Source organism: Leopardus geoffroyi, chromosome X (assembly GCF_018350155.1).
Source record: "Leopardus geoffroyi isolate Oge1 chromosome X, O.geoffroyi_Oge1_pat1.0, whole genome shotgun sequence".
NCBI classification, from domain to species: domain Eukaryota; kingdom Metazoa; phylum Chordata; class Mammalia; order Carnivora; family Felidae; genus Leopardus; species Leopardus geoffroyi.
Genome location: NC_059343.1, coordinates 92,376,261 through 92,387,890, shown reverse-complemented (window position 1 = coordinate 92,387,890; position 11,630 = coordinate 92,376,261). Strand labels below are relative to the sequence as shown.

Below are 11,630 nucleotides of genomic sequence, written 5' to 3'. Positions count from 1 at the left end.
GACAAAGAATTGTAAAGAACACAGGTGGTGTTTAATTCACTTTCTTAACCTAGTTGACAGCCCCAATCACACATTGCCATACAGAAAATGTTTGCATCGAAGTCAAGATGAAAATTGTTATCTCTTGGGCTTAATCATGAAAAGGGAAAATTCCAAATGTGTTTGTGTAAATGTCATTTTGGCTTTGCAGACAACAATTTTAAAAGCTAAAACCTCCTTGAGTAACCTTACTTTTATTTAAATACTTTCTGTAAGAAGTGCAAAGTTAGTGTCATCTTTAAATGTGTTAAAAATATTGTACAAAATGGTTTTGTGTATTTTTAGCTTCAGTATAAACAAAAATAAAGCATTGACTTTTTCCCCTGAAATGAATGGCAGCTCAGAATTAAGGTGTTTTGTTTCTCCGTTTTCTAATTGTTTATAGCCGCCTATTATTAACAAACATTTGTGAACAATGGATTTTACACTATAATTTAACCAACAGAGACTTCAGGGAGACCTTTGCAGTCCAATATATTTCGAAAAGTAGATGATTGAGAATAAACATTATTAATGTCCTGTTATACTTACCATTAGAGCTATTAAATATTTAAAAATTGAATAAGCACTCATAAAGAACTTTGAGATAATGACACGAAGAGACCAATAGTTATAAAGCTATGGCTCGCACATTGAGAAACCTTACAGGCCTTATCCTCAACATTTTTTATTCTTTATTGAGTACCCAAAGTACAAGTTGTGCAGAACAGTTTGAATCCGTGGGCCAGTAGAAAGAGACATAAAGTGAGGTTAGGCTGGTCATTATTAAACTGGTATAATCTGAGTACATTTGGGTAATATTTCCTCAAGTATCAGTTGATGCTTTTTTTTTGTAGTAAGACCTTTCAGCAATTAGCTTTCCCCTAATTAATTCAGATCCCTGAAGTTTGTTTGTATTTTAATAACTAACATGAACTTTTAGGCCACCAGAGAACTGGTTAGCATACCAGAACAGCTTAACTTTCAGCCAAATAACTCGCTTGCAAGTCCTGGACTAATTATTTAAACTATGATTGGGTGTATAACATATAATACACATTAGTTAGGTAAGGACACCTAAATAGGCAGTAATATAGCTGAAAAAGATCTGCAACTGGCATACGGAATAAACCCCTATAACTCAATAATAAAAATACAACAAATTTGAACACACTTCAATAAGGAATGTATACAACTGGCAAATAAGCACATGAAAAACTACTCAACATGATCTTGGGAAATGCAAATTAAAACCGCAATGAGAGGGGCGCCTGGGTGGTTCGGTCAGTTAAGTGTCTGAACTGATACTCGGATTCATTTATAAACATTTTGAAAAATAAACTAAACCGTGAAGGGGGGGAATCAGAAGGAACAGTGGTTGCCTAGGGTACACCCCAGCTGGGGTGACAGAGATTGACTGGGAAGGAGCATGAGGGAGTTTCCTGGGGCAAAGGAAATGTTATCTTGACAAAGGCTGGAGATTCACAGATGCAGGATTTGTCAAAATTCATTGCATCAAAAACTTCAAGATTTGTGTATTTCGTTGCATGTAAATTTTACCTCAAAATAAAAAAAGTGAACCTTTAATAAATACTAAATTCTAGCTAACAATATGCATGCTGAAATGTTTAGAAGTGAAATGTACTTGAGTCTGCAATTTTCTTTGTAATGCATCAAACACCAAGGCATAGATGGATATGTGAAAAGCCGAGTAAAATGTTAATTGTAAAATCTAGGTGGTGGGTACACAGATGCTCCTGTATGTTTAAACTTTTTCATATTAGGGGCGCCTGGGTGGCTCAGTTGGTTAAGCATCCGACTGTGGTTCAGGAGTTCGAGCCCCGTGTCAGGCCGTGCTGACAGCTCAGAGCTTGGAGCCTGCTTCTGATTCTGTGTCTCCCTGTCTCTCTGCCCCTCTTCCCTGCTCGCACTCTGTTGGCCTCTCAAAAGTAAATAAATGTTAAAAAAAAAAAAATTAGGGGCGCCTGGGTGGCTCAGTCGGTTGAGTGTCTGACTTTGGCTCAGGTCATGATCTCATGGTTCGTGAGTTCGAGCCCCGCGTCGGGCTCTGTGCTGACGGCTCAGAGCCTGGAGCCTGCTTCGGATTCTGTGTCTCCCTCCCTCTCTCGCTGCTCCTCCACCGCTCACACTCTCTCAAAAATAAATAAACATTAAAATTTTTTTTTACTTTTTTTCATAATAAAATGTTGAAAATAAAATATAAGCAGTGAGTAAAGGAACTAGGTTAACTAAAGGCAAATCTATATACCGTGTTTCAAAACTAGCAGGGTAAACTTCTCGGGTGGTTGAAGCTATTTTAGCAGAGTGAGAGGAATGAAAGAAAATTAAAATCAAAACAGCTGAAGCAGGCAAAACAACAGAGTATAAAATGGTGGAGTTTTTGGTTTTGGGGGATTGTTTTTGTAGGGATATCCATGCAGAACTTTAGTTTCTATTTTACTGTGGTAAGAACACTTACCATGAGAGCTACCCTCTTAACAGATTTTAAGTGTACAATACAGAATTGTTATCTAGACACAATGTTGTACAGATCTCTAGAACCTCATCTTGCATAAATGAAATCTATCAAGATAAAAACTCAGATCTAACAGTAAGTAAATAAAAGGTTTTTTTTAAGTATAGAACTACAGTACTCTAATACTTCGAATTTTTTATGTTTATTTATTTTGAGAGAGCACGTGCAAGAGTTGGGGAGGGGCAGAGAGAAAATCTCAAGCAGGCTCTGCACTGTCAGCGTAGAGCCTGATGCAGGGCTCAATTCCACAAACCCTGAGATCATGACCTGAGCCGAAATCAATAGTCAGACACTTAACCGACTGAGCCATCCGCGAGCCCCTAGAATTTTTTTTTTCTATAATTCTACAAATGATTTGAGAAACTTGCCTTGTATAGTTTGGAAAAAGCCGTAAGGTCTGCAAGAAAAGATGTTAGCTGTGTAGGTGAAGGGACTGACCGCCCAGAGAACACCAATAAATCAATACTATTAATCCGTAATGTTCGCTAAGATAGACCTTAACATTTTTATTCATTGCCCTGAATACTCCCAAGAGCTGATTCAGTTTAATATCATTATTGTTGAATCACTTCCCCCAGCCCCCTTTCACAAGAGATACAGCCATTGGCAAGTACCTCTTACCAGGAAATAAACCCAAAAAACAAACAGCTGTTCAACGGCAAAGGATTTCCTGATTTCCGTGCTCCCTTCTGGCAGCCAGAAGAAGTGAACTCAAAAGTGTGGTATTATTAGGGAAATAATGAAGCAGTACCTGAAACGGCTCAGTTTTAACTACAGATGTGTATCATGGCTTAACAAAATCTAGTTTTACAGGTAGCTAGTGAATATTCTTGAGAATTACAGAATTTGAAGAATCAGTTGCCTGTACTTACAGGCTTCTCCCAACCCTCAGGTATCCTGACAAGGTACCAATGTAGGGACCTTATGTGACAGCCACTCTTAAATTGTTCTTTGGCATTCGAGGCAAAATTTTTTTAAACCTCAATTCTAACTTCATAAATATTTACTCTCCATATTGTCAAGGTTGTCAAGGTAGTTTTTAAAAAACGATTATGAAAGATTTCAAACACTAAAGTAGAGGGACTTGCATTAATGAACCTAGGCTTTGACAATTATTCACCAATTAACAGGCAGCAAATCTTTCATCTATAAACCCCGCCACCCAGGTTTTGATGGGATACCCAGATTTATCATTTTGGAGTGGTTTTAGTCCCACCCTAGTTACTAAATTCTGGTCCATCCTTTCCTGAAGCTACTTTTCCCCTAACACAAGGACCCCACACATCCCTGAAACTGCCTTTGATACCGGAAGAAGACAAGTGTTCCAATCAAGCTGCTCCGATGGAAACTTAATGTTCTAGGTGAAATGGAAGGAAACAAGAAGTTGTCTTTTGCTGTATAAATTCTCCTGAGTTTAGTTTTTATTACCAGTGGAAATATAAATGGCTCCAAATAGGTTTCGTACAAAATGGACATTAAAAAAAAGTCATTTGTTCATGTACCACCCTCTGTCAATGGACTATATCATTATTCAAGGAGATTTATGTCTGAATTAAGTTCTGCATGTCTGGTGTCCACATAAGAAATGATTTTGTACTTTTATCTATCTCCAAAGCTAATTAAAAGGTTATGCCTTGATTACAGGCTCCAAGGAAATCAAAGATGTTTGAAAACTTCACACGTCTTGAATTTCGATAGTAAAACAGATTCAGTATGTGCTCTTTACCAAGGCAGAAAACTGCAATTAATTTTGAAGAAAAATATACACAGCATAAAAAAGAATTCTAATTGTTTTCCTCCCTATGGATGATTTAGCTTTCCACCTTTGCTTTGGTGTGATCACATCTATCTCAGGAAGGGGTGAAAGTAAAGGGTCAAGAACAAACCACTGTGCCTTTGTATCTCTTTCCCTGTTTAACAATTCTAAATGGATGAAATTTGGTGGTAACAGCAGAGGAAAGAGGAGAAGGGCCCTAAAGAGATAATATGTAAAATGAAGTCTACCACTATGTTTATACTATGAGGTTGATTAAACATATTAAGTCAGGGTTTTTTAATTACCAAAAAACAAACCACTTCCTTTTTATCTGGAAGCTACTTTCAAAAACCACTGCAGACTTCTGCAGCAGTACAGATTACCTTCACCCCCTCTCAGCCCCCAAAACAACAGGAGGGTCAGGGTACGCTCCTTGATTATGTGAGAGATTATGTGAGAAGATGGGTGTAATACATCAACGAGTGGACTACACTTGTATGTTTTAACAGACCATAAATGCTGTTGATTTCCACACCGGTAATATTTAACAATTAGGTTGACCTAGTGTACGCCACTGAGCTTCAGTTTTCTGGTGAAGTTAGTAACTACCATCTCATTAAATCACATTAATTAGTAATGGCACTCAAGGCAAAGCAACAACCTACAAGTTTAAAATAAAAACAAATCAACTGGAAGCCTAAGGCAAACATGCTGGTCTCAGACTGATTTCCAGACCCACATTCTCAAGATAGACTAGAACCTTCTCAAACACCCTTAGAAGCTAGTTAGGAAACCACTGGATACAGGACAGTCACTTGCTGAGAGTTCTGTATATTTCAGAAACATTAGTGTATTTGAAAAATGTTGGAGTGGGGTTGCTGCATGTTTTAAGCTCGACTGAAACCTCTACTTAAAACAATTTGTAGGCTGCACAAATGGAGGACCCAGGAGGTTAGGAGAGAAGAAGCTAAAACAAACACAGGTTGTTATAAAGATCCGTGCACTGGGTCCCATCTCTCCTTAGTAAAGCCTGATGCCAACTTGCACAGCAGGACTTAAGTGAAGGAGGTAAAAACAAAATACAACCAGTTCCAGATCTATTATGAAAGAGGAACCTTAACTAGTACATGATTTGGAACTCCTTACTATCTGTTATCTTGAGAACAGTACACTGAAGACTGCACATCTTCTTTATAACGGCTTCCATTCCAGTTCTGACTGCTCAGGCACCACAAAACCTGGAGGTTTCAATGCTTCTTTGTGCCCAGGGTGTAGCGGAAGGTGGGAAAAAATGGATGGATTCACAAGCATAAAGAACCTTTAAAGATGGCATTATAAATAGGTTTTGTGGCAACCAAAGAACACTTTTTAAATAGCTGTTTGTCAGGTGAGATACAGCAAAGCATTCATTACAAATAACCCCAGAGGAGAACTGGCGGGTTCAGAAGATTCTGTGGTCTTTGGGTAGATGAAAGGGAAAAGACAGAAAGGCTGACAAAATGGGTCTCACATAAGTCTGAGACAAGGCAGGCCTACAGATATAAAAGGTAAGTCCGAAAACAAAAACGGTAAGCTAGAACTACTGGACATATAGCACAATGAGAAAGTAAGTCCAGATTAAAGTTCCATATGGGAATCAAGATTTAAAAAAAAAATAAAACAAACACCACCACAAATACAACTTAAAAAGGGACATACTCAAGGGAAAAGAACTAGACCTGGTCGTTTGCACTGCCACGGTCTGAGATTTACATTTCAACTGGCCCCACCCGTTCATGTCATCAATTCACATTCTTTTGCCACCAAGACAGCAGGGGAAAAACGTATACAAGATCAAATGTATGGTACTCTTCGCTGCCATGAAAAAGAAAACAAGGAAGAAAATCCCACTCATTTTAGCAATTTTAAATGCTAATTTTATTTACTGCTAAATGTGCAAACACCAATTCAATACTGTGCAGTAAAAGTTACATAAATCCAATATTAAACAATAGCATATGAAATAAGTAAAGCAGAGCACCATGTGCCTTCAAAACTGATTAATATCACAGAACACAATTCAGACAATTCTTAAAAAATCTGAAGAGATCGCTCATTTAATATTTAGTTATCCAGAAGCCAATGCTCTTTTGTTTTTTACTTTCTAGAAACAAGTGAAAGTTATTCCAATTTTGCACGGTTTAACATGTTTGACATCTGAGCCAAGGAAACAGACCCTACAATTTATTCCTTTTATCAACTGGAACCATCAGCTAATACAAAGTTGACAAGCTGGCTGACAGGAGAACAGCTGAATACAATGAAATATGCTCAATATGGGGCTAGCTGTACAGCCATCTCCATTTCCTTATCCACAACCCAAAGTAATGTTCCTTTATTTAAAGTAGTATTTTAAATCAAAAGATAAAATAATCTTAAAGACAGATACCATAGTAACCACCCTAACCACCTAAATCACTTAAACACTAACATAAAACACTTTTTAAAAAACCAAAATAGCAAAAAATGGCAGTGCAAGAATACTTCATACTGCTGAAGCTTACATGTTCTGAGGTATGTAATGAGAAGCTGAGGGAGGTGAAGCAACATAGCCAACTGGCCCAGGATTCATAGCACCATTAATTTGAGAAGAGCCACCACATGCTGCACCAACTGAATGCCAGGGGGCAACATAGGGATAATCGGGCACAACAGGAAGACAGGAATCAAAACCTGGCAATGGTGGAGGCCCATAAGGATCTGACATCACTGGATAATAGACTGCTCCAGGAGGGACAGATGCAGGGTCAGCATTTGGAACAGTACCTGAAACAAAGAATGCATATAGTACACACTTTAGATACGAAGATTCACTAGAACATCAACACACATTAGAGGTCTTTACAGGTAGAAGTGAAATTTAGCACTAACTATGGGAAAGATCACAGCAAATGTGGTAAAAGCACTTTAGATAAGAACACTAGTGACTAAAGCAGGCTACCAAAAGCTTATATGAAAATTTCCCAACTAAAGAAATGTGTGTGCGCGCGCACGCCCAAGCACACGTGTCACGTGTCAGATGTATTCTACCTAGAGACAGTTATCTTTCTGGGATGATCTAGGTACCCACAGACTAAATACATACAGAAAACATTCTCTAGAGTCCTTCTAGTCAATGAAATTCTCATAAAGGGTAGGTCACAAGTAAGTTACCCAATAGTTTCCCACTGTAGCACATATCATCCAAATAACCATTTTGTATTACTTTAGCAATGAAAAACTCAAGTGCCTATACTTGAAGGTATAGTTCTGAAAAGCATCCTAAAGACCAAAAATTTGTCATCACTTGACCGGCATTAAGATCTTATCCTAGCATTATTTTAATGTTCCACCACTTAACTACCACAAGGGACTTTTAATGGAAATAGATGCTGTTCTGACTTTGCTATACTGACCATGTAAATATTAAAAAGGAGTCATTCATTATCTGGGATAACTTAGAAGACTGACACTGCACTGTCTCATGGTGTACCACAGTTAAAAACAGCTCTATAAAAGGTACACGGTACAAAAATGCAATGAGGGGGACACTAACTTTTATTACTATGGGCCATATCACATCACCATACTAGGGATCATATTCTATAGTGTTAATATTCCCAAACCATTAATATGCTTTAAAAGGGAGGAGGAACAAAAGGAAAGTCACATTCTTCACCTATTCTAAATCCTTTAAAACGGGTCTCCATCTATACTGTACTGTGAACTAGAGCAACCATCTTTATGGTCTGGCACACTGGTCTCCAATGTTTTGGTCTCAGGACCCCTTTACACTCTTAAAAATTGAGGATCTCAGATAGCTTTGGTCTATGTGAATTAGATCTATCAATATGTACTGTATTAGGAATTAAACTGAGAAAGTTTTTAATTCTGGTAAAAAAAAAGCCCATTAATGTTCAAAGTTTTTTTATGAAAAAAGTTTACATTTCAAAACAAAAATATTGAGACAAGTGCTATCATTTTACACACTTGTGCAAATCTTGAATGTATGATTTAATAGAGACAACTGGATTCTCACATCTGCTTCTGTATTTAATATAATATGCTGTTCTGAAGTATATGAAGAAAATCTGGCCTCCTACAGATACATAGGTGGAAAAGAGAACCCTTTTAACAACCAGCCTTTTCAGATACATTCAGATATATTCTTTGATGCTACACCAAAACCAGGTAAGTGGTAGTTTCCAAAGGTTAGCAGCAATGTGGACTTTTTCATACTCAGTCAACATTAAAATCCACTGTTTTATCTTGCACTTTGAAATAGACCTTTTACAAAAACGTTACACAGGTAACACCATTCACTGGTAACCGGAGAAGTATTATTTCATGGAGTTATATAAATCTCCCCAAATGTTGACACATTTCATTATACAATGTGAAAAAACACATTCCTTAATAGCCCCATCTATCTTTTTTTTTTTAAGATTTTATTTTTTTAGTAATCTCTACATCCAACATGGGGCTCAAACTCAACCTCGAGATCAAGAGTCTCATGCTCTACAGTCAGCCAGGTGCCCCAATAGCCCCACCTATCTTATTAGAAAAGTTAAGCATTGAGAAGCTGTCAAGCTCATGGTGGCAGATACAAGTTTTCCAAAATTCTAATTTTTATTTGAAAGCTGGAATTTTTATCTTTGACAACAAATTCTATCAGTTCTTTCTTTCCTGAAGTGACAGGCTCACGTTGAGAAAATGTCTGCCAGATCTCCAAGTCTAAATAACCATAGTTTGTCTATCATGTAAGTAAAAATAGTGTTGCATAAAAAGAGCTGGTTTAGCTCATTAGTCAATCTCACAAATCCTTAAGTTAATCATCCTTCAGTATGCACAGTAATTTATGAATACTTTCCATGTTGTCATATAGAATATTCAGTACAATTACTCAAAAACAAAGATTTAATAAAAATATTTTGATTTAATATATATATATATATATAGAGAGAGAGAGAGAGGGACAGGGAAAGAGGGGGGGAAGAGGGGGAGGGAAGAGCGGGAGAGAGGGAGGGAGAGGGAGGGAGAGGAAGGGAGAGAGGGGAGGGAGGGAAGGAGAGAGGGAGGGGGGAGAGGGGGAAAGAGAGGGGGAGAGGGGGAGAGACAGGGAGGGAGGGAGAGAGGAGGGAGGGAGAGAGAGGGGGAAAGAGAGAGAGAGGGAGGGAGGGAGGGAAGGAAGGAGGGAGGGAGAGAGGGGGAAAGAGGGGGAGAGAGAGGGGGAGAGAGGGGGGGGAGAGAGGGGGGGAGAGAGGGGGGGAGAGGGGGGGGGAGAGAGAGGGGGGAGAGAGAAGGGGGGAGAGAGAAGGGGGGAGAGAGAAGGGGGGAGAGAGAAGGGGGGAGAGAGAAGGGGGGAGAGAGAAGGGGGGAGAGAGAAGGGGGGAGAGAGAAGGGGGGAGAGAGAACGGGGGAGAGAGAACGGGGAGAGAGAGGGAGGGAGGAAGGGAGAGGGAGGGAGGAGAAGAGAGAAGGGGAGAGAGAGGGAGGGAGAGGGAGAGGGGGGGAGGGGGAGAGAGAGAGAGAGAGAGAGAGAGAGAGATAACAGGCATTGCTGTATCATGAGTATGTATGGCAGGGAATACAACAATCACTAGCAGTTTGGTGCCCCCTCTTGATTTGTGCTTAGGTGGCAGCAGTTTACCCACTACTGATTTTTGCATCCTCAATGCAAAATCTAACAGTAAAAGGGACATATAAAATCTTTAAGATCTATGTATTCTGATGAATACTTTTGGCTTTATGGATCCCCCAAGAGGGAATCTCAAGGGTCCACAAGTCATTCTTTAAAAACACAGTTCTAGAATATGGACCAAACAAAATATCTGAGCATTATTATTAAATTACACACGATAGGGGTGCCTGGGTGGCTTAGTCGGTTAAGCGTCGGCCTTTGGCCAGGGTCATAATCTCAGTTTGTGAGTTTGAGCCCCACATCGGGCTCTCTGCTGTCCGCACAGAGCCCACTTCCAATCTTCTCCCTCTCTTTCTGTCCCTCCCCTGCTTGCGTGCTCTCTCCCTCTTTAAATCAAACATTAAAAAAAAATTTTAAATACATTACACACAATCAAATCCAATTGTCCTTCTTGCAGGCAATCTCATTACATACTCACCATTTCCTGATGCTTCCACCTGTGTACCATCTTGTCTCCCCACCTCACTATACCACTGAGGAATACTTTGATCTACCAGAGGGGGTGGCTCAGCATAGACTGGATAATTCTCTACATGAAGCTGCTGTTGCTGCTGCTGCATCTGTGGCACATAGACCATGGAGTGCCAGTAGTTGTGGTGATAGCACTTGGGCAAGAAAGAAAAAAAAAACAAACACTTTACTATCCTTTTACTTAAAGTAGTACAGTTTTTAACTAAAAAAAAAAAAAAAAAGTTTGGCTATGATTTTCAAGAAAGGTAGCTATAACTTTTTTTCTCTGAAAAAAAAAAAAAAAAACAGAACATGAGGAAATCTATTCTACTACAACTTTAAGATCTTTAGCAGCAGCTGTGTCTCATTTTTGAGCATAGGAATTCTTTTAAGAAAGCATCCTAAGGAAATTACAGACATACACAATGACCTGTATATAAAGATATCTTTCATAGCAATATTTTTAAAAGCAAAAGAGTGGAGGGGTGCCTGGGTGGCTCAGTTGGTTAAGCGTTCAACTTCAGCTCAGGTCAGGACCTTACACACGGTTTGTGGGTTTGGGCTCTGCACTGACAGCTCAGAGCCTGGAGCCTGCTTCGGATTCTGTGTCTCCTTCCTCTCTCTCTGCTGCTCCCCCACTTGCACTCTGTCTCTCTCAAAACTAAATTAAAAATGTTAAAAAAAAATTAAAAAAAAAAAAGCAAAAGAGTGGAATAAATCACAAGGATGAAAGGTATAGTCCGTGGTATTGTAATAGTGTCGTATGGCAACAGATGGGAAGTACATTTGCGAGTGGCCTCATAGCAGAATATCAAATTGCTACCTTATACACGTGAAACTAACGTTAACATTGTGAGTCAACTATACATCATTTTTTAAAAAAGCAAAATACAGTGAACAACCTATGAAATCTTAAACAAGAGGGAACTAGATGAATTATATATCCGTGATGGTATACAATACAGGCAATAAAAAAACTTATGCTGTCAAACATTTAAGAAAAACTGCTATCATTAACTTAAAAGTTTATAAAATTACACAGCAGTCAATATGTGGTAAAAGAAATAAAGAAGCTATTAAGGAAGTATGTTACAGTGCACAGTGGTTATGCACAAGATTTCAGTTTCCTTTATATTTTAGTATTTTTCAGA

The 11,630-nt window shown here is 38.7% G+C and overlaps 1 protein-coding gene across 1 annotated transcript in view; it reads right to left on the bottom strand.

Annotated features, from left to right (window-relative positions):
• Positions 1-6,208: 6,208 nt before the first annotated feature.
• ALG13 (ALG13 UDP-N-acetylglucosaminyltransferase subunit) overlaps positions 6,209-11,630 on the bottom strand; it is a 61,858-nt gene continuing 56,436 nt past the window's right edge. The window contains 2 exon segments of the mRNA XM_045472571.1: positions 6,209-7,115; positions 10,448-10,634. Coding sequence (XP_045328527.1) covers positions 6,850-7,115; positions 10,448-10,634 — 453 coding nt within the window. The 3' untranslated portion in view covers positions 6,209-6,849.